The 27,969-nt window shown below is 43.9% G+C and overlaps 1 protein-coding gene across 2 annotated transcripts in view; it reads left to right on the top strand.

Moving 5' to 3' along the window:
* Window positions 1–27,969, top strand: part of TNNI3K (TNNI3 interacting kinase) — a 2,668,544-nt gene that overhangs the window by 2,492,836 nt on the left and 147,739 nt on the right. For both annotated transcript variants that reach the window (XM_078668672.1, XM_078668665.1), the window contains 2 exons: window positions 6,817–6,876; window positions 22,984–23,153. In XM_078668672.1, coding sequence (XP_078524798.1) covers window positions 6,817–6,876; window positions 22,984–23,153 — 230 coding nt within the window. The remainder of the gene's footprint in view (window positions 1–6,816; window positions 6,877–22,983; window positions 23,154–27,969) is intronic.

The raw sequence follows: 27,969 nt of genomic DNA, 5'->3' as shown, positions 1-27,969 counted from the left end.
ATGGTATCTGTCACCTCCCTCCAGAACATCTGTACGGTGCAATACACCCAGGGTGGATGTAAGAAGTCTCCATGGTCCTCGCAGCATGTAAGGCATTTGTGAGGTCTAGTAGTATCTATCCTTGCCCATTTAGTAGGTGTGGAGAAAGCGTGGAATAAAAATTTGAAGTGTACCAATTTATGATGGTGGTTCAAGGAGACCAATTTAGTATGCATGCAACAGAAGCTCCACTGGGCTGGTGTAATAGTGTCTCCTATATCCCATTTCCTGGCCTTCCTTGTGCAGTCTGTACATTGCAGTCGAAGTGTCAGGCATAGTGAATAAAGTCTAGAGACCAAGCAAGTGGCATCCATAGTGGAGTGAAGTCCATTGGTTCCCCCGGGAACCTCGGGATTCTTTCACAGGCCATTCGCCTCAGCCTGGCATAAATAAACAAGTCAAATGGAGTTATCTTATAGGTTGATCTCACATGCTCCTAGTATATAAACATCTCCTGGTCATACAGGGCTCCAATATCACATATTTGCCAATGCTGCAATGTGTTACAAACCAGCTTGTGTGTGGCTAAGGGGAGGTGCAGGTTCTGTAATAGTGGGATTGCCGGGGAGTATAGGGGCAAATTGTCCTGTTGTTGGACCAATTTCCTTCAGGCCCAATAAGCCGTTGCCAATGTCTTGATTTCCCTAAAGTCGCCAGACGTTCCCTGAGGCAAAAGTGCCTGGAGGGGGATGCTGTCAGTTTGGCAACGCTCAGGCTTGAGGTATGGTATGCTAGCATCTCAATGGTATTTGGCATACTGTGCCTACGTGCCCAAATAATACAGTTCAAAATTGGAGACCTCCAGCCCCCCTCTCATAGCGTCTCCCAACTGACCCAGGCCTGTCTACCAGCCCACTTTAATTTTAAAAGTGCGTGTCAGACAGCACAGAAGAAGTTGTTTGTCAGCAGGCTAGGGATGTTAATGAAGAGGTAGAGAAAACAGGAAGTATCACCAATAACATAATAGCGATGTGGCTGGCCAGAGATAGAGCAACCTTCTCGAGAACTCTATCTGTGACATAAGTTAGTTCATTGCTGGGCCTTATTTAAGGCAAACACCCATTTTCCTGTCTCAATGGAGCTCAATTCCCAGGTACTTCTCTGTATCCGTCTTCCAAAAAATGGGAATCTCTAGGTCTGCTTGTGAAGTGTTTTCCATGAGGGGAAATAGCTTGGACTTTGACCAGTTAATTGACAACTAGCAGAATTCACTGAATATAATGATATTGCAGACTATGGGAGCAATGTTATCTGCCCGATTTCTCATGGAAAGCAATATAGGAGGCGACAGGAGGGGAATACAAGTCCTCTGTGAAGGTAAATGTCCACTCGAAGCCTTGTCAGTGGGTCTAGCGCTGGGATGAATAGTAAGGGGGAGAGTGGGCGCCCTTGTCATGTGTCTCTATCTGTAGGGAAGGGATTGGATATAAGGCTATTAACTTGCACCCTAGCTATGGGCTGTGTATACAGTAGCTGGACTAGCTTAAAAATAAAACTGCAGAACACCAATTTTGACGAGTAGTTCCACAATTTATCCTGCAATTAATCAAATGCCCTTTTGGCATCTAGGAGTACTGCCACCTGTGCTAATTCAGGATGCAACTGATTCAGTATTGCTAAGACTGTGTGGAGGTTGACAGCCATAGGTCTGTGGGCTAAATTGGACCGGGGAGATCAGCTGTTCCATCAGCACAGAAAGTCTAGATGCCAAAGCTTTGGCCAGTATTTTATTATAAACCTTCAGCAATGACAGAGGTCTGTTTTAGGAACACATTTTGGTGTCTTTACTTGGCTTGAGTAATAACATGATCACTGCATCTCACGGTGTGTGCGGCAGGATCCCTTTCTCCAGGGCTTCTGCATGCACTTCAAAGAGGCACAGAGCCAGCACATGTTTGTAGACTTTATAAAAGTCACCAGTTAGGCCATCACCTCTTGGTGCCTTATGGCCCAGCCATGTCTCAATGGCAGCTATCTCCTTCTTAGTAATTGGGCAGGCTAGTAGCTGCCATGGAGCATTATCCAACTTGACCATGTCATTGAGATAAGTGCAGAAGGAGGCTATAGACAGCAAGAAAGGTGAGGTGTAAAGTTGATTATAGTACCTGTATAGCTCAAAAGTATTCTCTTCGTAAGTGGACAATATTGTGCCTTCCGGGGCTCGCAGGTGGATAACAGGATTGCGATAGATAACTCCCCTCAGAAGCAACGCCAGTGCCCTCTCTAGCATTTCATCCTCCAAGAAATGTATCGGTCTTGATGATCAGGTTGGAATAACAGAAAACATGGAATATTTTTCCAAGTACTCTAAACGGTTTTCCCAGCTACCATCAAACTTAATAATATCATTAAAAAAAACAAGTCACTTTGTGCATGTTCCTGTGTGGTTATCAATGCAGGATACAGAACACACCTTATTATGACTAGTCTCTTCTAAAAAATAAAATGTCATTTAACTTTCTTTTTATTATTTATATTTTGCATTCCTCTATATGCTGTGTGGGTATTGTCAAAGCACATTCCAAAAGAAAGCCTAGACACCAGAAATGTGCAGACAGCTACAAATAAGAATTAACAGCGGTAGTGAATATCAATTTACAGGAGGTAAGGGGAGAGAGGATTGAAGGCCTCTATGAAAAGGTAGTAGTTTCCATCATGAAAAACAACAGCTTAGACAGAGAAGGAAATATATGAGGCTATTTGTGTCTAGTTGTGCTGCTTTTGGTAGGGTGTTAGAGGTTACTCACGTTAGAAGATTGCCATAAGGTAAGCAAGGAAATTGGGTGCCTTTCTATCTGCTGGGTAGTAAAAGACATTCCAAATTGTGACATCCCACACCACTTGGCCCCTGTACCACAGGAGCAATCATAGCTAGACCACTGTGAGTGGCAAGGAACTCAAACTCTAGATAACTGCTCATCATGATCCCTTTTTTGGGGCTCGTAGGCAGTTTTTCGGAAGGTCAGTATGTTTACAAGTATTTGCTTAGCATACCATAGATCTGTAATTAACTCTAGCCAATGACATTGAAGATGTTGCAGCACTAGAGTGATCACTTCCTTGGGCTTCAAATCTGTTTCTGCTCTGGTACTATATTTACCAGACACGGAATGCTGCAAAATTATCCTAGCTCAAAGAATAGAGAGTTGTAGTAATTCTGGGTTGAAATACCATGGGAACAGTTTGGAAGAATTGTAGGACTAATAAAGAGTCCATTTATCTTGTTAGTAGCACTTTAATGGTAATGTAAAGAGTCTCTTGCCTTTCACACCCTGAACAAGAACAACATACCATTATTTCCCTCTAGGCATTATATACCCTAAACTGTATAAAATACCCCGAAGAAAGACAATAAGAGGTCCAAATGATGGCCCAAATCTACTAACTCTTTGCACCAGGTTTGCTTCATTTTTGTAATGCAAAACCAGCTCCAACTGTTATGCTGGGATTAACCATCCAACACATATCAGAATTTAGGGGTTGATTAGGATAGCGGTTTTTCCGCATCCTCCGGGCCGGCGGAATCCACCGCCGGCCCGGAGGATACGGAAAAACCGCAGCGGACCCACCAAAGACCCACCGCCACATTAGGATGGCTGGTGGGTCCTGGTTTCCGTCCGCAGCTTTTCCGCCGCGGTTGGCTTACAACCGTGGCGGAAAAGCACTAATATGGTGACGGTGTCTCTCAGACACCGTCAGCCATATTAGGATGCCCAAAAAGAAATGCTTTTCCACTGCGGGTTTTCCGCCGTGGAAAAGCATACGGAGCTTCACTGTGGGGGCCTGTTGCGGGCCCCCTGGGTGAAGGGGGGGTGGGGGGTGCATATAGGGGGTACCTATGGTACCCCCCTGCATTTGTATGCAGTAATCGGCAGGCACCACGCGGTGCCTGCCGCTTGCTGCATACAAATGCAATGTATGCATTTTTAACATTGCGGCGGGTGCAGCTTGAAGCTGCACCGGCCGCAATGTTAAAGATTGAGGATGTGACCACCACCCTGGCGGTCACATCCTAATTTGCACGGAGGGACCGCCGCAGCCCCTGCGGACGGTCCCTCCTACTCAATGGTGGCGGACGACTCAGGTCCGTCCGCCATCATAATCGGCCCCTTAGATTGGATACTATCCAAAGAAACGCAATGTTGCACTATGCACTGCTCTGTGTTTCTTTGTGTCAAGGTGGGATTCCAATGTTCGAAGAAAGGGATGTGTGCCAAAATTGTAGGCCTTTTAAACGTTCTCATTCCTCCTTGTTTTTCCTAATTTGCATTTGTACTACACTGTACATCACACATACAAAACAGGAAAAGTGTTAAAGCATAGTTTTTGTACCAAAAGAGTCCCCTTACAGTACAAAACCATTCTTTAGAGAATGCATACACCCTTGCACTACTGTGCAAGGGTGTTTGCCTTGGAGCACGGCAGCCTAATATGTGCCAGCTCAGGGAGAGATGAAACCAGCGCCATATTTTAATATATGTGATGTTCTGCTCTCTCCCTCTCACGCAACACGGCAACTTTAGTTCCTGTGCAGCATTGCATGAATTATTTGTAAGCCACCATGCTGTTTGCTCAATGGCTGGGAGTACAAATTGCATTGAACAGGTGTTAGAGATTTGAGGGAGCATCATAAGATGACACTATCTCCCCCAAAAATTATTAGCTCTGGTCTGCATTTCAAAACATTTCAAAGCAAAATGCGTAACTTTCTTTTTGTCTCGGTTATTGAGCGCGCACTAACATTTATTATATTCAATCACACTATGATGTATATCCCAAAAATGAGTGCTAAAAACTCCCAGAATTTCAAACTTCGATATTTTTGCAATACCTTGCCTTCGAACTCAGAGTCAAACACACCACTAATAGTTAGGTTTAAGTCAGCCTACAGACTGCATTAGTTTCCACTAGAGCATCAGTTTTCTTGACACTCCGGTGGCATTGCGCCATTCCCCATATTTACAAGATGGCGCTCAGCCACTTAACGTGGCTCAATTCCACCTTGTAAATATGCCCATTACCGCCACAGTCTGTTGCAGCAAAGGGGTGGGCAATGGATGTTGCTGTGGGCGTTCCACCACAACACCCATTGCTGTGTGATGCTGCCTTATATTTACAAGGCTGCGGTAGTGCCAAAAACAAAGGCTTGGTAATTCCTGGATTTAGAATGGCGCTAGGAGGAGAAATTATTAATTTCTCCTCCTTTTTTCCATATGTGCTGCATTCTGCTGCACACATAGAAAGAACAAATCTCCATTGTTGGGCACAGTCTCCCTTGCATCATGGCAGCAGGGTGCCTACTCTGCCGTTATACAGCTTTGTTAGTGCCAGCCCTAGGGGAAACACAGGGGTGTGGCGTATTTATGTAAAGATGGTACATTCCTGCGTTTTGAAAATGTTTGAGCGGGTGTTGCCAAATTTGGCATAACACCATGCTTTGACATTTTTTGTAAATATGCCCCAATATGTAATAAAACTGAATCTGTAAATAGCTCACAAAAAGTAAATGGAACAATAAACACACAAACTCAAAGAGACAAAAGCACAGCAATGCAAAACCATCACCAACAGCTTGTCACCAGAAGGGTTCAGGGAGGTAGATTAATGATCGCAGAGCAAATAAAATTATATTTTACATTGTCTCCCTTTTATGTGCCATTTTGATTTAACTGAACTGCATGCTGAAAAATCCTAACACAAATTCTGTATTCTTTCCAGGGTAAGATGTTAATTGATGAAAGAGATGGGGTGGGTTTGCAGTTTATTCGCAACCTTCCTAATGACATCACTTGTCCACCTTGAATTGGCTCATTTTGCCCATTGTTCTCTACAGCTTGGTCTTAAGCATGGAACATTTTGGGGCATATGTAGAAGCCCCTATCACCACTGGAACATCACTTTTTTTGACGTTCTTGTGGCGATAGGGCCTCTCCTTATTACAAGGCAGCGTTAAGCCACTTAAAGTAGCTTAACGCTGCCTTGAAAATAAGGCCGACCGCCTTATTTGCAAGGCAGTGTTAAGCCACTTAACGGGGCTTAATGCTGCCTTGTTAATAAGGCCCCCTTTCACGCTATGCTTTGCATGAAAGAGGTGGGCAAAGGGTGTTGCGAGGGGGCGTTCCACTGCAACACCCATTGATTTTGATGCTGCCCCCTATTTACAAGGGTGGCGTAAATAGGAGGCAGCACCAACATTAAGACAAGGGAAAACATGTTCTTAACTTGGCAAAACGAGTAGAAATGCTTTATTTGTCCTCGTTTTCCTTTTTCCATGAGTGGTGCCTTGTGCTGCACACATGGAAAAAGCAAAACACCTTGGATTGTTTATGTTCAGGAAGGTGACCCTTCCTGCACATGAACAATCTTTAAAAACAAATGACATTTTGTAACTTCCATGTGTGCGGCATTTAAAGATTGTTTATGTGCAGGAAGGGACACATTTCTGAACATAAGCAATCTTTCCCTTCACACAGACACCCTTGCAGTATGGTGCAAGAGTGCTTGCATTGGCGCTAGGTTGCTAAGAGTAGCGCAAGCGCACAGGTAAACCCAAAGCTGCACCAAATTCTTGTATATGTGGTGCAGCCTTGCATTTCTGAAGTGGCGGAGTGAGGTGTTAAGCTATGACGACTAACGCCTCACTCCCCCACTTCTTTGTACATATGCCCCTTTGTATTTCAAGACGTCTCAAAAATGAATGCCGTTGTCAAAAGTACGTTATATAAAAAGCGCCTCTCTTTGTCAAAATGCAAATGCAATTTTCTAATTCTATTACAGGGAAGGCCAGAATTTTCTGAAGTTGTCTCAAAACTGGAAGAATGCCTTTGCAATATTGAGGTAAGATTCTACATCATGCCTCTAGATTTATATGTGAAAGTCCCTAAAAGCACACCCATTTTTAGGTCTCGCCTACGAGACAGTTCAACCAGTTTGCTTGCGCAAAGACCTACTGTCAGGTTACAATGGGCTAGAGAGCGCACATTGATTACCATTGTTTGGCTTTATTGTCATTCTTGTTTACTTGATGTTTATTCATTAGCTTGTGTGGGTTGTTGCTCTTCTTGTGTTCGTTCTACTCCTGGAAAAGGGCCTTATTGCAAGTCTTTCCACGACTCACTTTTCAAGTACTACTGTTTCTTTTTCATTAAGCTCTTTATCAGAGTTGATGTGTTTTCCAGCAGTCTCGCTCGTCCACTTCTCTCCACTAGTCTTTTGTGCTCTGAGTTGCTTTCTCCTGCCTGTGTGCTTATCCCTCGCCTTTTCTATAACGCTCCCACTCGTGTGTGCTTCGCCACTACATTGCTTCCTCTCCAATGTGCCACTCCAGACCTCAGCTTTAATTGCTCTCTCTCCTGCCTCTGTTTCCTTCTCTTCTCTCCAAGCTGTCTACATTGCTCTCTCTCTAGTCTTTTTGTATAAGCACCTTGGGGACCACAAACACGCACATGTTCGCACTGTGCAAGATGCATTTTCAATGATTGCACAGTGCGAACAAGCATCCGGCACTGTGCAATCATTGAAAATGGCATCTTGCATAGTGCGAGCTGTAGTTTTCTGCCGCTCGAGTAGATTTTTACTCGAGCGGCAGCTTTCTCAACGCGAACTGGTAGTTTCTCATTGCGAGTGGTCACGAGCATGCACGACCACTCGCAATGAGACACCTGACCTACCCGCATTGAGAGTCTCGCCGGGATGTCATTTTCCTTTGTTCGCGGTCGCGAACATGATGTTGAGGACCGCGAACAAGCAAAAAATGACCGCTGCACTACGCTACACTGCGCTACGCGTGTTCGCACTTTGCTACGTGCAGCTCGCGTAGTGCGAAGTTGCGCAAACTTCACAAACTACGCGAGCGTAGCGTAGTGCTTCGCCCAGGGTTAATACAAATCAAGATAACATAACACCGCACCCACCATGTTAATTCTGCGACCTGCCTTCCGTGTTCCTTCCGTTCTCCGTGCTGCTCTCCCTACCTGCTTTAAAAAAGAAATGCTTTTGCGCAATTCTTATTTTCTTAATATAAACACATCCAACTTGGATCATGTCATTTTGCAGGGGCATGAATGTGTCACGCATGCGCCTATAAAATTACACAGCCGGCCAAGGCATGCATTTTTTTCCTCCTCTTGAGCCTTGGTTCACAGCATTGGGGATGCTGGACAGCAGCACCAACGATCATTCGCTAAACCAATCAATCCGAAAAGCGAGACCTGTTAGTTCTGCCATTGGTTCTTCCTTCAGTTTGCTGATTTTGCTCTCTGGTTTACAATATCAAGAGATTGTTGGTTGCTCTTTGTTGAGCTGCCTAGACTGACTGATCAATCATTAGCAATAATATTAGAGCCTGTACCATTACATGGGAGGAAATGTGGCAAATGATGGCCTCTGTGGTAAAAATAAATTTGAAGCTAAATTCATGGAGGTTGTTTAATCTACCAAACAATAGCCTGCTATTGTAAACCTATTCAATGAAACATATAAAACAGGAAGCAGACGTGTTTTTAGATTGGGTATTAGTTATGTTGACTTTAGAAGCACAACTATTATAATACTCTAGAGACACCACCATTTCACAGCAGAGAACGGTCAAAGTGCATCTTGATCCATTACATTTTTTTCACATTCGCTTGCTTTGCTTTGAGAAGGTGGAATGTTTCTTTACACTGTAAATGTGTATATCAATCACTTTCGGCAATCATTCAGGATAACGCCGCTCTAGAGTTCATTCGGGTCTTGGCATTCATCAGTAACAGGAAATGATGCAAAGGCTCAGAATATCTGAATAGTAATGCGGGAGCTCTCCATGAGAAATCGACTTTTGCAACCTTTCTTCACAATGTTTACAATTGAGCATTTACTGCGTGCGCGGGTTGCTGCAGCAATGAACGTATTCTCATTTTAAATAATTCATTTAAAAATATGGTCCCACACTATAGTTAAATCAAGATTAGAAATTCAGATTTTTGTATACTGAAAGCACTTCCTTCATAGAAAATGATTTAATGATCTGTCCTAAGATCTCATGGTAAGAGCTCAGAGGGATGAATCATGGCAAATTGCAAGATGGGTGCCAAGTTTTTGGTGCAAATTCCACCAAAGTTTGGCACGACTAAGCACACTCATCAATGTTCCCTGTCTTGGCCTACGCACGGAAACTTGAATTGATGTACGTGTACATGAATGTATGTAGTATTTTATGTGGTATTTGCATAGCGCAAACCTCTTCAAAAGGTAGCGGAATACTATTTAGGGTCAAAGGTAGAGATGCGCTGCTTTAGTGACTGTTGCCTGTATTTGTTGCCTGTTTTTCTGTGCGCTGCTTAAATAACTGTTGCCTGTGTTTTTGTTGCCTGTTTCCTTCTGCTGTGCCTTTAGTTCTTCGCCGCCCCGCTTCCCGCACTCCCCACATTTCTTTCCTGGCGCTGTGTCCCCTGCGGCCCCGCCCCCCTCCTCTCCCATTCGCTTCCCGCCACCCGCCTCCCAGCTACTCCTCCCTCCCTCCACCCCTTCTTAATGCAGGACGCTGCGCGGCCACGCAGCGGGCACGACGCTGGCACGCCGGAGGCACACCAGAGGCAAGTCTGTCTGCGTCCGTCTGCGCCTGGACCGCGCCCCGCGCCAGAACCCCTGGACCCCGCGCACCCCACCACACTATACCCAGCCTTAGCTACGACGCCAACTCTTTCCACGCTCTCAACACTGGCCGAGACCAACGCTGCCACCAGGCTGCCCGAAACGCTCCCACGGACCCTTTTCCTGCCGCAGCTGCAGCTTCACCTGCGACAGAACCACCAAACCATCAAGGATCAGATCCAAGCACCTCCGCTGCATACTCCTCAACACCCGCTCCGCACGCAGACACGCCATCGAGCTCTGGGACCTGCTCAACGCCTTTGCCCCGGACGTAGCCTTCCTGACCGAGATGTGGTGGAACGACTCCTCTGCACCAGACATCGCCATTGCCATCCCAGACCGCTACAAGATCACCCGCAGGGACCGCGCCAATGGCATCAGAGGAGGAATTGCCATCATCCACAAGTCCACCCTCAAGGTCACCACCCACTCAGACGACACCCTCAACGCCGCCGAACACCTGCACTTCCGGATCCACACCGACCCCAACACCACCCTTAGAGGAACGCTCGCCAACCTCGGCCTCAGACACCTCGTCACTGCACCCACCCACGCCGCCGGCCACACGCTGGACGCTGTCTTCTCCACAAGCACCCACGTTGCCTTCAACCACACCACTGAACCCCACTGGACTGACCACCGCTGCATTCACTTCACCTTCAAAAAACCAACCACGCACCACCGCATCCAACAGCTACCTCGCTGCGGCTGGAGCAAAGTCACCGAAGACTAGCTGCTCACCACCCTCTCCCAGAACCCACCCACAGACCCCACCAACCCAGACGCCGCAGCCCGCAACCTCAGACAGTGGATCGACGCCTGTGCCAATACCCTCGCCCCACTGAAGAAACCCTCCAACAGCCACGCCAGCAAGAGAGCCACCTGGTTTACCGACGAGCTCCTGGCCTCCAAGCATGCATGCCGGAAATTGGAGAATAAATGGCTCCACGAACGTACACCGGACAACCACGCAGCCCACAAGGACGCCACCCGCAGACATCACCACCTCATCAGATCAGCCAAGAGGTCCTCCTTCAAAGACCGCCTGGATAACAACGCACACGACAGCAAAGAGCTCTTCCGCATCGTTAAAGAACTATCCAACCCCAGCGCCAAAACCAACACCAACGGCATCCCGCCCTCACAGGAACTGTGCGACTCACTGGCCATCTTCTTCCACCGCAAGACCGCTGACATCCACGACAGTTTCAACACCACGACCGACCCGACCACGCCAGACTCCACCCCTCCTCCGAACACCAACAACGCCAACCGCCTTACCTCCTGGTACAACGTCAGCGACGACGAGACACTCAAGGTCATAAACTCCATCCACTCAGGATCTCCAACAGACCCGTGCCCACACCACATATTCAACATGGCAGACGCAGCCATGGCCCCCCAACTACGGAAGGCCATCAACATCTCCTTCGAAACAGCGACATTCCCGGAAAGCTGGAAGCACGCCGAAATCAACGCCCTCCTCAAGAAGCCCAAGGCGGACCCCAAGGACATCAAGAACTTCCGGCCCATCTCCCTGCTCCCGTTCCCGGCGAAGGTCATCGAGAAAATCAACATGCAACTGACCCGCCACCTCGAAGACAACAACATCCTGGACCCGTCCCAATCTGGATTCAGATGAAACCACAGCACCGAGACTGCCCTTATCGCCGCCACAGATGACATCAGGCGCCAATTAGACAACAGTGAAACATCAGCCCTCATCCTCCTGGACCTCTCGGTCTGCCATCCCACTCTAAAGCACGCCTCCAAGAAGCCGGTATCCAAGAGAAGGCCCTCGACTGGACCACATCCTTCCTCTCCGGCAGATCACAGGGCGTTCGCCTCCCACCCTTCCGATCCGAGGCCACCGACATCATCTGCGGTGTCCCGAGGGCTCCTCCCTCAGCCCAATGCTGTTCAACATCTACATGGCCCCCCTCGCACAAGTGGCCCGCCACCACAACCTCAACATCACCTCCTATGTTGACGACACTCAGCTCATCCTCTCCCTCACCAAGGACCCACGCACCGCCAAAACCAACATCCATGATGGAATGAAGGCCATCGCCGACTGGATGAGGAGCAGCCGGCTGAAACTCAACTCGGACAAGACTGAGGTCCTCATCCTCGGACCCAACCCCTCGGCCTGGGACGACTCCTGGTGGCTGACCACTCTCGGGACAGCACCGACACTCACCGACCACGCACGCAATCTAGGATTCATCCTCGACTCCTCCCTCTCCATGTCCAAACAGGTCAACGCTGTCTCCTCCTCCTGCTACAACATCCTCCGCACGCTTCGCAGGATCTACAAGTGGATCCCGACCGAAACAAGAAAAACGGTGACACAGGCCCTCGTCAGCAGCAGGCTGGATTACAGCAACGCACTCTACGCCAGAATCCCAGCCAAACACCTACGATGACTCCAGTGCATCCAAAATGCCTCTGCTCAACTGATCGTCAACGTACCCTGCCGCAGCCACATCACCCTCCACCTGACAAACCTACACTGGCTCCTCGTCGACAAGAGGATCACCTTCAAACTCCTCACCCACGCACACAAAGCACTCCACAACACCGGACCAGCCTACCTGAACAGCAGACTCAGCTTCCACACCCCCACCTGACAGCTCCGCTCCGCCAGCCTCGCCCTCGCCGCCGTCCCCCGCAGATCCTTCTCCTACCTCGCCCCCAAAACCTGGAAAACCGTACCTACCCACCTACGGCAGACCGAAGACCTACTCGCCTTCAGAAGACTCCTCAAGATCTGGCTCTTCGAGCAGTAGCAAACCCCCCCCCCCCCTCTTAGCGCCTTGAGACCCTCACGGGTGAGTAGCACACTTTATAAATACCATGATTGATTGATTGATTGAATCAAATGATGCTTGGAGGGGGCAGGCCCTCCATTCCGGCACCGACAAATGGACTGAAATGCATATGAATCTCTCAATGCTCATATGTAGAACATATAATGGGTGGTCTACTTTGTTTTCTTCCCTATGGCAGAACATTGGATTGGTGCATACCATCTTTAATAATGTGCAAAAGTCAAAAGAGCTCCCCGATTATCAAAGCTTATGCCTTTATGCAACCAGGGAAAACCCACTTTGGAATTAGCAGTTTGCCTTCACTGCCCCTCATTTAGACATTTTCTGCAATACATAATTACAGGTTCTAGTGTTGTTTCTAAAACCTCCACATCCTTTAGATTTTTACTTCTGGTGTGAGAAGAGCATCATTTTTCATGTACTCCCTGTTTTTCATTTTTATGAGAATGGATGTACTTGTGCTTTGTGTCTCTACATACTGGAAAACCATTAAACTCACAGTGCTCTAACCCTAAAGTTAGTGTAAAATTTGCTTCCCTAAATTGATATATTATACATTTTAAGTAATACCACAGTAACGTGAAGCAGGAAAAGGAGGTGCACCGGTGTCATAAAAGGTAAATGTAAGCAGATGGGCTGAAACAGGCCAGACGCAAAAGCACTCAACTGCTGTGAGTACAGCTACAAGCAGACAGAGGTCATAGGAAATCCTTTTTGACATGTTTAAGAGGCTACTTTTGACGTTACCTTTATTATACATTGTGTGTTTCACCTATAAGTTCTTAGTGCATAAGGTGCAAAAGTGGCATGCCTAATATTGAAAATGGTATTTAAAGATACAATACAAAAGCTCTTGTTCACTGTGTTAGGTTGTGGTAACTCTCTCCTGCACTAAAAACCTGTTTGTGAATACAAGTCATAATTTTCATAGATTGGGCTAGTAAATAGCTACAGAAATCAACTGCGTTATTGCAGTATTTAATCAAATTAATTAAGAGGTAAACTTAAATCTTTGTTAAATTGGATGTAAAATCTTAATTTTTCCCTAAATGAAGGCCTGGAAATTAATTAGTTCAATACTAACCAGGCTCACCCTTCTTCAGTGGTATTAAGTAGATCGTTGATACAGTGTAAAATATGTTTCCTGTAAATGAGGAATAAGCTTGGCCTGCTGGCAGTGAAACAAGAGTAAATTACAGGGCTTTAACTGCTAGTTATCAAGGAATGTTAGAAAGGAGAGTGGAAATGAATGTCAGATGTTCTCAAAAGACCAGCCTGGAGCCTAGATATTTTGCATGTTGACTATTACTGGGTCATAATGCGAGGAAGGCCTTTCATTGTGGTCTCTTCCCAGGTTCTGTTGCCACTCTTAACATGAGGGAACACGACTTCTGAACTAGCCATGGTTGATTTTCAAATGGGGTTTTCATTTCAATAGGCAAGCCCCTGGGTTGTATTTAAAAGCTCAACAAACTGACAATGGTGTTCTGCTATTTAAAAGAAAAATGCTTCTTAGAGATGGTATGCACAGCAAGGACAGACACTTCTTATTAGAGGATACCCTTTCACTCTTTACTGCTTTGTGCCTAGAGTTAACTTGCATGTTATCCAAAACCATGTTTACACTTGAGCACTGTTCTATGGTTTTTTCATATGAGAGCAATCGTCAGCGTGTTTCCCAGGTAATGAATATGGCATAAATATGGCATTTACAAAGGAGAAATTAAATGCCCCACATATTTTCAAATATAACTGAATAACATCATGCTGATTTATCACTGCAATTACATTCTACTAAAGTAAGCCGATTGAGAGGTTATTGTGTACTAGGTATTTCTAATCTTCAAACAGGAGAGTGATTTTGTTTGGGCAATTTTCCAGTTTATGATGGCAGATAATGAGAGGTTACATTGCTCCAATTCCAGTTAATCATAGGGCCGGTGGAACAGTGTACATGATCTCAGATGTCCCTCTATTAATTGAGATAATACACACCTGTACTGAGACAAAAAACTGCTTAATCTTACCAAGGACGCTGTTACTTATCTGTGCAAAGATCCCTTACTAAGCAAGAGTATAGAAGAAACCGAAGTTGAAAAAGTAACAACTCCAAGATCTTAGGTTATCTAAAGTTCACTAGTGTACTGGATCAATGAGATGAAGACGGTATTAGAAGTTGTATCTCACACTCAACATGCATATCAGCTCCTATGTTTGCTTATAATAGTTATTTCTTTTTGTTTCGGGTACGTAGCTTGAGTATTTAACAACTAACAGCCCACAGTAAACCTATGCAGTGGATTGGTCTCGCCTCCCGTAAATGATTAACATTCTGGATCATGTTCAAAACCTGAGATTTTTTAAAACTACTAATAAAAAATTAGCCTCCCTAAAGCACTGATACACAATCAATATACTCTATACTCAATCACGTTTATTGTTGGACCTGAGGAAGATGAGTTGTACTTACTGAAAGCTTGGAAAGTTACCTTGCAAGGAAGAAAGCATCCGAAGAAGGTGCAATTCTTCACAGCTTGGTAACAGAAGAAATAGTTTAGTCAAGCTTTAACTTATTGGTCAGATGTTATTAGACAGCAACTCTAATGTTTGTAGTTTCTGATGAGATAAAGCATCGCCCCTTATGCATGATGTGCACAATCTATGCAGCCTTATTTCAGTTATCCTTTTAGAAGCAGCACATTATTTATGGATTTTGAACTGCGATACATAGTTCTTCAAATGCCATATTTCCAAATAATATAAATTTACATACAACTGATACAAATGAAGTCAACATATATAGGCACTGTTTAGCCTGAAGATATAGCATAGATTCAGACCTCCTGCACCTATGTTATACTGGGGCTGGCCTAGAAATTGATTCTGAAGCTTTGAAATAATGAGGTCTGACATATAGTGAGGCACAAATTGCATCTGGCCTTATGTTTCATATACTGTGGCCTTACAACATTTTTGTTTACTACCAAGGTACAACAGGACAAATCTTTTGGCTTTCAGACTGACAAATCGACTTAGTCCACAATCTCCAATTTCTGACTGGCCCAATGTTTTAAAAGACTTGCTTTTCCAGAATGTGTACATGGATTTTATTGTCAATTTGAAACAACATTTTATTGTTGGCAGTTCACACAGGCAGCTAACAATGCAATTAGAAGAGCAAATTAAAGTTCACTGCAAATTGAATTACGACTAACAGGCTAACAAAGCAAAACAACTTCCCCTGACAAAAATCAATATTAGAAGAAATAAAGGCAAGAGGAGGCACATGGGTTAGAAAAGAAGGGAAGACGTACTGAGTACAAGGGATTAAGTAACTATAGCTATTTCTAATTTGAACTATACATCAAGGATGTTACATCTACATTTAAAGACATCTGAAAAACATTTAGGTTCAAGTGATGAGTCGAGAGTCTTTGTTTTGCTGATGAAAATATCTTTCCACATGCATAGAAGTGGTATATCTACTGCTTTGTATTGTATAGGTATTGTTTCCAGATTGCATCAGAGAAGTCCTGTTTAGATAATAGCACCCATAGGATGTGAAGCTTTTAGCCAATCTTAATATTTTAATATTACTTAATCTAGTATCACCAGAACAATAAAGCTTTATCTCTAGAAGATCTACTATCCACCATGCTAAGTTAATTGCCATGCTATTGGAAACTGCTGCTTTATTTATGACCTCATTAGGAGCAATCATTCTCAGTGACAAAAACGCATATGTCAAAGATTGCATGAACTTTTTGTGGCAAATTCTGGAAAGGTTTTCACTCGCCACTAAATGCGCTTGAAAAGTTATTTTATTCAAGACCAGTTGCAGCTCTTTGCCTGTATCAGTTACTTTGTAAAATATTCAAGATTGAACAGGGTACGAATCAGAGCTGCTCACTAACCTCTGCTTTATTTGCCCTCTACATTGATCTGTGTATTTCTGAATTACCAACTCTAGCTCCATACCTCAATGTTGCCATCTAAGAATGTGGCCAAAATACATGCTTAGGCTCATAATGTAGCAGTGGTTACTTCTGATCCTTGTATGATTCTTCCTAGAATCAAATCTCAAGAGGAGCAGTGTGGCACCTAATCAGGTTATAACCTTAATAATGATTCATTAAAGGTTTGCTAACTTATACTGCTCCTATTAATTTGCTTATTAAAGTATTAGAAAAATATTTAGGGATGAAATACCTTGCAGACTATGATCATCTTTGGACTATTAACTTTGAACCATTATTAGCTAATACTATGCAGTTTTAAGGAGATAGCATCATTTACCACTTTCATTGCGGGAATGGGTTAAATGTGTTAACATTACTACTCTTGTGAGATTTCTATCTTTGTATTGAGCACGGCAATGCTTGATTCCCCTGTTCTTTTTCAAAAAGCTACAGTGCAGTCTCATATCCCTTATATGGCAAATGGGGCAATATTTATGTCTATGCAATGCAGATGGTTTCTTAAATCCATTTTTTAGTTGGTCCTATTAGGCAGCATTTAGCGGCCAAATGTATCACACTATGAGCTGCAGTACTAATAGAGCTCTGTATTTGTTCATCAATTTTCCTTTCAGCTCCAGGTTAGAGCTTTAGGACTCTCTCAGGAAATTGAGACATTCCCTCTTTTTTTTTAAAAAACAGTAACAATGAAAACTGTCAGCCTTGGTTAAAGCATGGTTATATATCTTTAAGATGCAGGGGATAAAAAAAATATCTCTTACTCCAATATAGTGGAACCAATTTTTTTCTACAACTATTATAGGCTCTGAAGTCACCGGGTTAAGTGTGGTGTTATATGTGTGGGCCAATTAATACAAAGGCACAGAGTTTTATTATAGTTCTTGGGGATATATTAAACATATTATTAGCCTGGAACAATGGGTTGAGTATCTCCACTTAGGGTAATGCTACAAGATACATTTTGGCAGACTTTAATGTAAACTTTGATCTGATCATTTTCGTGTTTCTGGAACCTCACTGCTATGCTGTATTGAGGGGAAGAGTAGGTCAGGCTTAGATAAATTGTCTTCAGAGTGGACAAAATCAGAGATATATCATAATTGTAACTCTAGCCTCCAACCAGTTTTTAGCCAGGTAAATTATGCATTCAGACTTTTAGGACTCTGATGGAGATTTATAAACCACTCCATCAGCGGCTATAAGAGGCATTAGAGATTCTGCTGACTCCCCCAGATGTAGGATATGAGAGGTAGAATATTCTGATATATTTGTCTCTTGTAACGCAGTTAAAACATTCTGGAAAGAGATGTGCTAACCGTATTTGCATAACCAGATATTAACCAACTGTAACCCTCAAAATGTTTAGTTGCTGCTATACACATCAATGTTACATGAAAATACACCCTTTATTTTCAATGCATTGGTGGCAGGTAGGCTACTTTTAGTCCAGTCTCGGCAAGATATCAGTATTCTTTCTGGCAGTTAACAGTGACAGAAACTAATATTTACGTTTTATTCTAAACAGGCAATTATATTTGGGAAAACTTCATCTCTATCATTGCAGCGGAAATGGAGACCACTCATTACCTATCTTAAGTTTACTTGCACATGTGTTATTGCATTGCGATGTACAACGCGATATTTGTTTGATAGTAAATTGCAGTGTGATCCCTCTCTGCAGTATTGTCCAGCTTTCATTGAACTTTTGCCATTATCTATTATCTCTATGGTATTTTGACTGTTAAAAAGAAATAAAAAGAGACAAAGCTATCTAGCCCAAACTGCACCACTTCAAAATACCAGCTTCTGATATTTTTAATCTTTTTTAATTTCCCTCATATTTTATGAAATATATATATATCTCCCCCTTGACTACCACATATGTCCCACATTCTCTTGCACACAAGATTTCTCTTAACTTCAGTTTAAAAGTTAGTGTTGGTTTAAAGTTAAATGTACGTATGGGACATTGTTCTTTCCTATTTTTATTGGGCACTGCTAATCAAACTGACAACCTTTAGGGTTGAGAAGAGCTGAGAAGAAAGCAAGTAGGTATGTTTGCTACTGTGTAAGTTTTGACTTTTATCGGGTATTTTATGTTGTATAGCTTTACAAATATAGATATCGGAATCCAAGAAATGGTTAACATTGCCAACATTGGATCCAATCCACAAGGTTTTCTTGCACACTTTTTAATTATTCCAATAAAACCTATAATTTACGTGTCACTGGGCAAAGGATGACAATTTATCACTGACTCTTCTTGATAGAGTATTTTTTCTAGTTATTTAAAAAAATGTCTCCAGTAAGCTACGTATTTCAATTGGTGATTCTTGTTTGTGAACATTTTGTGGTATAGGGTGTGAATGTTTTATTATGTATTGTTTCTGAGTGAGAAAAATACATTTCTTTGCTGGCAAAGAGTCAAAGTGGATATTTGTCAGAGCAGGAGACACACAGTAAATTGGTGTTCTGTGAATTTTACTGGGATACACATTCTGTGGACTTGAAGTGAGCACTTGTGCAATGAAAATAGTGCAGTTCCTAATTTACATTGATGTCTGGCCCCATGATAATAATGAAATGCCTTTGGCCATTCCCTTTCAGCATTCTACAAATGCAGGCAAGTGGGCAAAAATGTCCCAGATGAACCCAATAACTGAGTGCCTCCCACTGTATTCAATTTGTAGTAAACAGTAAAGATCCGAAGGCCCGCAAGCTCTAAGGCTGGGGCTGTTTACCTACTTTATTTTGCTTTTTTCAAGTTGTGTACCTGACATTGTGCAATTCGTGCACCCTACAAATGTCCTATTTGGAGAAATCTGCAATGGGTTCTAGGATGCCTTGAGGTACACACAGACATGGCAAGGCATAGTCACAGACTGCATCCCCCACATCGGAGATACATTTCACTCTCCAAGGCATGCCATGGATGTCGCTTTAAAGATGCTGATAGTCCAGCAGGGGACATACCGTCTATGGGCCTGATTATGACCTTCGCGGATGGGATACTCTGTCACAAACACGACGGAAATCCTGTCTATCGTTTTACAAGTTCCAACTTGTAATATGGCGGATGGGATATTCGCCGCATTTGTATTGGAGTATCCTATCTGCCAATATTGTAATCAGGCCCTATATCTGTGAAGTGTGTCAATGTATTCAACATCATGATGCACTTCATGTGTAGGTGAATTTACCAAACCGTGTCACCATTCCACACAGACTATCACACTTTCACTGCAGCGAGAACTCTTCATTAGCATCCCAGGAGATTCTTTTCTGTAACTCCCCAGATTCCATCTCAAGGACTTACTTCAAGCCATGGCCACAGAATTGGCCACAGCAACATTCTGTTCACTGACCTTTCCACTTCTGACTTGAATCACCAAAAGTGAATCTTCACTCCAGTGTGTTACTTAAATCCAGTATGTTAGAAATGGGGTTATCAAGTTGGCAGAGGTTGGTACCTTTCTCCAAATAGGGACCCTTGCTTCTATTCAGGGTAAGCGAGATACACACAAAAAAAACACTGCTCACTCCCTTAGTAGCTTGGAACAAGCAGACAGGCTTATCTCAGAGGCAGTGTGTAAATCATTTGAGAACACATACAGTAATAAAGAGAAAACACTACAAATGGACATCACACCAGCTTAGGAAAATAAGTAATCTTTATCTAAACCAAAACAAGCCCCAAAACGACAAAAATTCACAATACAGTAAAAAGATATGACTTTCAGATGGTGGAAATAGTTCAGTTCAAGGCAAATTGCAGATGCAACACTTTTGTCACAAAGTACCTTGGATGTGTCACGCAAACAAATAAAACGGGCCGCAGGTAAGGTGATTAGTTGGTTCATTACACTCAGGGAAGGTAATGTGTCAGTTCCTTGCTCCGGGGGAGCTGATGCGTCGGTTCCTTACTGCTGCGCAGAGGAGGTGATATGTTGGGTCCTTACCGGAGAGGAGGTAATGTGTTTGTTTCTTACTGCGTAGGGAGGTGATGCGTGGGTTTCTTACTGCATCCACCAACGATGCAACAGACTTGGCACCTCGATGCGATGCGATGATCCCAAACAATGCATGGATTCTTGCAGCCCAACAACAGGCCATGCGTCGAAATCGGTGCTGTGATCTCGGACTTCGGAGATCGATGCAGCGATTTCCCAAGCTGTGGCAGGGACAGCCACGGTTTCTTTGGTGATGCGTCGTAAACAGGTGTGGATGGGTCATGCTTCTTGGTGTTGGGTTGATTTTCCAAGAGGAAAACAGTCTCTAGAGGTCCGAACCAACAGCAGGCACCTCTTTGCAGGTTTGAACTCCCAGCAAGGTAGTTCAGGGGAGCTGGTGGTGAAGTCTTTGTGGCCCTGAGACTTCAGAATAGGAGGCAAGCTCAGTTTCAAGCCCTCGGAGATCTTCCTCAAGCAGGGGACACAGCAAACAGCAAAGCCCTTTCTCCTTTTCTTGGCAGCAAATAGCCATTGCAGGCCAACCCCAGACAACAAACAGCACCGGGGCAGTATTCCTCCTTAGCTTCTCCGGCTGTTCTCCTTGGCAAAGGTTCCTCTTGATTCCCAGAAGTGATCTAAAGTTCTGGGGTCTAGGCCCAAATCTTTATACTACAAACTCCTTTGTTCTCTGGTGGCAGAGAAACCCTGTGCTTGGTCAAACCAGTTCTGTCCTCTCTGGTGCAGCTTTCTGGCAGGAGGTGGAGACAGCATTGTGGAAGGCAGACCAGGCCCATTCAGGTGAAAGGAAATCTCCTCCCTTACTCTAAATGCAGCCCAGGTCTATTCAGACCATCCCTGACTCATCAGGCTCTCTGGAGCCACTGTTCCTCGCCAGCCCCTGTCATCCAAATGCCAGACATGCAATACACAAACCTAGCAGAGGCACAATGGATGGCTAAGCAAAAAATACCTACTTTCTAAAAGTGGTATTTTCAAACACAGAACGTAAAAATCACCCTTACTAAAAGATGCATTTTAACATTCTGAGTTCCGGCATACTAAACTTTAATTTCCTTCCTTGTTCCCAGGGGTAGTTATGTTTATAAGGTTTTATAAGCAAACTCCATATTTAGTCCTATGGGAACAGGTAGCCTTGCAACAGTGAAAAATTAAATGGTCAGTAATTCACTATCAGGACATGCCACATACATCAGGGCATGTCCTACCTCTCACATACACTGCACCCTGCCCGCAGGGGTACCTCGAGCCTACCTTAGGGGTGACTGACATGTAAGAAAAGGGAAGGTTAGGGCCTGGCAAATGGGTTCACTTGCCAGGTTGACATGGCAGTACCAGACTGCACACAGGCTCTGAAATGGCAGGTTTGAGTTACATTTACAGGCACAATCAGTGCTGCAGCCCACCAGCATCATTTGATTTACTGGCCTCGGGCACACACGGTATACTCTAATAGGTACACCATAATAGGGACTGAGTAGTAAATCAAATAGCCAATTATGGAAACACGAATCCATAACAACAATTTACAAAGGGAGCACTTGCACTTTGGCACTGAGCAGCAAACGCAAAGTGGCCAAAGTATCTAGACCAGCAAAACAAAGTCCAACACAGCAAAAACACAGGAGCAAAAAGCAAAAGATGCAGGGGAAACTCACGCCAATGGTGCCAGCTCTAAAACAGTACACGAAGTATGACCACATCAAGCATTCTCTAGCATCTTTGAACCAGCTATGGAGGTCCCCAGGTATCTGACACACAAACTAGTTGTATATCGAGGAAGCAAAGACCGATTAGGGAAGGCTTCTCTCTCTCTCAGCTTTCCAAAGTTCAAGAATAATTCCACTATGAAACACACCTACTCAGGCCATACTAGTGACTGTGGAACTCGTACATTTTCTTGTATCCTGATGAGTTTACATATGTTCTATCAGTCTTTATATACCATTAGGATCTGTTCAACTCGATTTCTCCACTGTGATACTCTTTCTTTTCTGCTGTACTACTGTTCATTTGTTTTTTCTTTATATGAAGAGAATAAAGAACACAATCACGTTAATCAAAAAAATAGTAAAAAATTTAAGAAGCACTAGTTACTTCTTGGAGCTGGTGAGAAATGTCAATAGAAATGCATGACTAGTTTGGAAGGGAAAAGAGACATGATGGGAAGGCACTGGCCGCCTCGCCTATCTCTCCTCGTAACAGCAATGGCTGCTTCTGCCTGGCTCTCCAAGAAACGTCCACTACTACTTTAAAATTTCACTTGATTTCATTTCTCACAACCATTGTACATCTGAAAGTGCTTGAATTCAGGTTGATTTTCTGGCAGAGTGTTTAGTCCATTTGAAGGAAGGGTGCTTGTCAAACTTTAATTAGCAATTGCCAGTGACCTTTTGTAATACTGCAAGAAACAGTAACCATGAAGAAATATGTAAGCACAATTAACAATGTTCAAACTCTCCTTTAATGCACTGGCACGCCTGTCACTTGTCAAGTTTTCCTTCTGTTCATGATCACATTGTGTTCTTTATGCAGTTGATGTCTCCAGCCTCCAGTAACAGCAGTGGATCTCTTTCTCCCTCATCATCTTCGGATTGTTTAGTTGCACGAGGCAGTCCAGGGCGTAGTCATGTTGCGGCTTTACGTACTCGCTTTGAATTGGAGTATGCTTTGAATTCAAGAGCCCATGCTGCTTGGTCACAGAGGTAGGTAGCCAAATACCTTACAGGCAATTATTATGAGTATTATTTGCCGAATGCTGTTATGGTGCTTAGTAAACAAAGTCTAATCAATGTGGAAAATGTAAGTGACTTTTCTGTGATCAATAATGCAGCTACTATATATACACATTTGGAGGAACTCTGTGGAAACTATGCAAACATTGCAGTTTTTTGCTTTGACTCCTTCCCATGAAAATCATGACTTTTGTTATCATTTATTTTTTATATCCTTATATAAAACCCATAGAATCCTTCTGCCTTAGATTTATTTTACTGAAAAGAGATGGAACAACTTTTACTATAACATAGCATATTATACAGACTCTTATATTCTAAAAATGCTACAAATATATTGTATGTATAACAAAATCGGAGAAAAAGGGCAGAAAATGGCCCACGCCTGCCTCTCTTAATACTGCAACACACAAACATGGTGTGGTGTCCTTTTATCCAAAGCGTCTGGGGAATTACCAAGAGGTGACACAGAATCTTCGCTTTCTTATTATTTTAAAGCTAGATGCTACTGTGTCTCCTACTCAGGATGGCAATTCCAAGAACTGGACAAGGTAGGCTCTCTCACGTAATGTGATATGCTTCATTATAGACCATCTCATCCTACCCTGGTAAGGTTCTGTTGATGCTAGCACCATCCAATTAGATTGCAGTACCCGTGGAGGTCAATGGGAAATAAGTCCTCTCAGAGTATTTGATTTTTACTTTATAATCTCGCTGGAGTACCACAGGACTCCCATGGGACCAACTTATAAATATCACTAACTTTTTAATATTATTTTTTAAAAACCTAATGAATGGATAGACCAAATCACAAAAAGCATGCTTTCTGAATGAAGATCTATCTTTCTGCCACATTTGGTTTAATTCTGTTTGAAACGTTTGAGGAAGCAGTGAGGTGATGATTTGTCAAACTGCGCCAAAGTTAATTGCAAAACAATACATTTCCCATGAAGACTCTGACCTACTTATAACTACACAGTGGCCACCACAACTTTGTAATATATCTTCAAGAAACGTAGATTTGGAGTTAATAATTTTGTAACAATAATTGTGTGCTTCATGATCTGACTTAGAACAGGCACTCTCATGATGAAAAATGGTTCTTGCAGTGGTTAATTTGTGCTGGTGCTTTCCGGTGCTTAGCACCGGCACTTATTTATCAGGGCCGGGTCTACACACATTTAGTGCACATAACTGATTTGATAGTAATTAGTGGCAGAGAGTGAGTGCTGTTCTACGGTAAGTGCAATGTTGAACTTGTTTCTGACTCGGATTCTTCAAGTTCTGTTCTTCACATCTTTAAGTTCTTTTCAATTACAATATAAATGTTTTTCATGCAGTGGCACTGGCGGCCCAGCGTTGCCTGCCCAGTGGGCAGGACACCGAGTTGGGCAGGGCTGGATTTTTGTCTTCTGTGGGGCTGAGGTTGGGGCTGTGCGCCGGAGCAGGCAGCGTGCGCAGAGTTTGTCAGATTGCGCGCGCATTCCCCAGTCCTGCCAAGTATCACGCATCAGACGTGACACTAACGCATTTCAGTGTGGTGATCCGCATCACCGCACTGAATTGCATTGTCACGCATAATGCAGTGTTTTCTGCTGTCACAAAAAGCGTCCTGAAAACAACTGTATGTGGCAGCTGGCAGCACGATCGAGTCCCTGCACTGACTTCTCCCACAGGCTTTGTGTGCTGCCAGCAGCTGAGCAGGCTCAGCCTCACAGCGACAGCCTGAGCCAGCAGTCCTGCTACAATGTATCTTTTTTTATTTCCGTGGCGCCATGGGGCTGAGGGACACAAGTCTTAGACTTGCCGTAGCGCCGTAGGAGCACGTGACATGAGGTCCTGCTACCAAAGGGCGCCGAGAGTAATACATTTTGTTAAGACTCTGGTGCGGAGAGGCTTGCCTGCTTGAGCCTCACTGGTTTGCGGGTCTGGCCAGGGGCCCGGGCATCATGGTGCTCGGCCGCTGGCTCACACCACTCTGTTCGCACCTCAGACCCTGTCCTCTGCCCTGCAGGGCTGCTCACGCTGGAGCAGGACAGGCCCAGGAGGTGATTTATTGTCCACGCCGCCCGCCAGCGAATTTCGTCAGGCCAGCCGACTCGAGGCCTCTTGGTGAGGGAGAGTGCTGCATGATTATGCAACAGCTGTGAGAGGGCCGGTCGTCATTGACGGAGAGTCAAGCTGCCACAGCCTGGGGGCTGCAGAAGAACAGAACACACACGATTGTGGCAGGCTTCCAGGAGTTGTGCTTTAAGGGGTTCTGAAGGAGAGACGAATATGTAAGTGATCATGTAACAGGAATGTGGTGCATTTTTCAATAAGAGGACATTAGTGCCCCAGGCAGTGAAATGCTGTTGCTCATCTTTATACAACAGCAAATGGCGAATAATTGTTCATGGAGCACTGATTAATTTTTCTTTATTAGTTGTTTTCAATGACAGGGTGGATGTTAAACTTTTGTGTGTGAACTGTATCATCGGGTTTAATGACATAGTTACTATTTTGTTAATCTAGGCAGCAATCACTACATTTGTGCTTTTTACAATTTGTGATTATCACTATTCATGTGCATTGACTGAGGAGTTAAATGATTGGTATCATTTGTACGCAGTAGACAGGGTGAGTAGCCACAGTATGATTCACTGCAGAGGGTCACGTATTTCTTGACACACATTAACTCCGCCACATGTTTAAAAGGATTGTTTCCACCTGTATTGTTTATGACGAGTTTGCTATCAGTTTGCTTGGAGGATAACTTTGTTTGTTTTAGGGATGGTGTAATGGGGGGCTAAGCTGCCAACATAGGACCATGGTGTGGATATGCTGGGTTCCACTCTGGATCTTATCTCTATACATACCGTGAGCATTTGCTTTTGTGTCCATTGATTGGCAGAGCATCCTGCTGGCGCTTTTCGCAGGCGGGCCCCTGTAAGTGCACTTTATTTCAATTACTTACATTTTCTTGTTGCTCAAATGGGTGTAAATTCTGATATTTTATATGTTTCTCTATGTTTCATTGCTTGATTTCTGCTCGTGATAAAGTGTCACTCATAGTCGTTAAAATGTCACTCATAATTACAATGAAATTATGGAAATGTCACACATAGCAATCTGAAACCTTGGCAGCTATGATTCCCTGCTTTGCCACACCCCAGCATACCCGCATGGCCGCACCTCACCACCAGCACGAGTCATCGTGGTTCAACGGCCGCCGACGTTCAAAGTCAGTCTGAGAGTGCGACCTGGACGACGTTGGCGTTGAGGCGAGCCTTGAAGAGTAGAAAGTAGTTACAACAACTTGAACAGCACCAGTTGAGGCAGGACCTGGTAGCCCTAATTGTTCATTCTTTTCTAGTTATGCCTCTTTTTTGTACACTTCTCTGCTATCTACTTCTTTTTCCAATTCCGAGGTTTGCACTAAAATATGCATAACGTTTCAAACGCAAACAAATGCACACATTTCTTCCCAGTCAATTAAAAATGTTTTTTAACCTAATCACAGCAGTTTCCTGTTCGATTTCGGCGTTTCATGCAATCCAGATAAGATGATTTTTCATACATACATTGAAACGGAACTAATTCATAGCTTGCATTTTATCCTGAAAATGTTGCATGGCTGCCCTACGTTGGACCCTGCTATTGTGAATTTTTCGGATGCTACATTAAATTTTGCTGGTGACGCTTTAGAGTATGCCCCATTAAAGATTGTGTCACTTAAGCGGATACATTCTTGAGTCTTTGAGCATCGTTTATGTGGTGCGCTATACCTCATTTCATTTTTTTTTTTTGTAATCAGAACAGGAATGTTGCATGACTGTATATTTCATATTTGGGATGCAGGCAGGCGTCTGACCTTTCTACAACAAAACGTTTGTGGGCGGGAAAGCATGAACTGGCTCTGCTGACACTGCTACCAGTAGACATGGGTACCTAGGTAGATATTTGAGAATTTGAAATATTTCTCTGGCTGGAGGATATATTTTGCAGGGTTACCACCGTGGGGTTGGTTGGCTGTAGTCCTCAAAAATGCGCACCAATGGAAAACTAATCCCTGTGGAATCCTGGGGTACTTGCCACACCCAGGGTGCAGCCAGCGCATTTCAAGCGTATACCATTGAAACATTACCCCTTTCAGCCACCCCAGAATCAGGCAAATGTCTCTATTTTTGCACCCTCGAAGCTGGCGTTTTGTTACAGTTTGATGTTTTGTGGCATGCTAAGGCCTACGTATGAACGAATCTGCTGGGTTGAATGCAATGCCTTCTCTCGGTAATGTATTGACCATGGCAAATCTCCCTGTACCCCTATCCCGAGAGGTACTTTGATTTTGTGAAGTTGTACTTGAAGGCGCCACCTGGCCTGCCCTTTTCCCGGCATTCTGGATGTGCCAGTTGCCAAGGAGAATTAATAATGAAGTAAGGTCACTACCCACCCTTTCCTACAGCGTTTTAGGGATGTGAGTTAACCTGCATAGATTGGGCTTGGCCTGTCGTTTATGGTGTTGCAGGGGTAATTTGAAATTGAACAAAACATCTGAGAGCACTTCAACGACAGGATGACAGATGAATGAAATGGAAAAGTGTGGGGATTTACTATTCCAAAGTACCTTCTTGCTGCTGAGAAGTACTGGTACTCTCCAATTAAACGTATTAGACTTACTTCTGCTGAGAATTGCAGGTACTCTCACTTAAAATGAAAGAAATGGAGGTACTCGGTCCCTGAAAGTACTAGCCCATTTAAAGTACTGATTATTATTACAGTAGCTTTCCAGCATTGTGCACAGTTA

The sequence above is a fragment of the Lissotriton helveticus genome, chromosome 1_2, assembly GCF_964261635.1.
Source record: "Lissotriton helveticus chromosome 1_2, aLisHel1.1, whole genome shotgun sequence".
Lineage (NCBI taxonomy): Eukaryota > Metazoa > Chordata > Amphibia > Caudata > Salamandridae > Lissotriton > Lissotriton helveticus.
The sequence above is the reverse complement of the archived record's forward strand: the minus strand, read 5'-3'. Positions and strand labels throughout refer to the sequence as shown.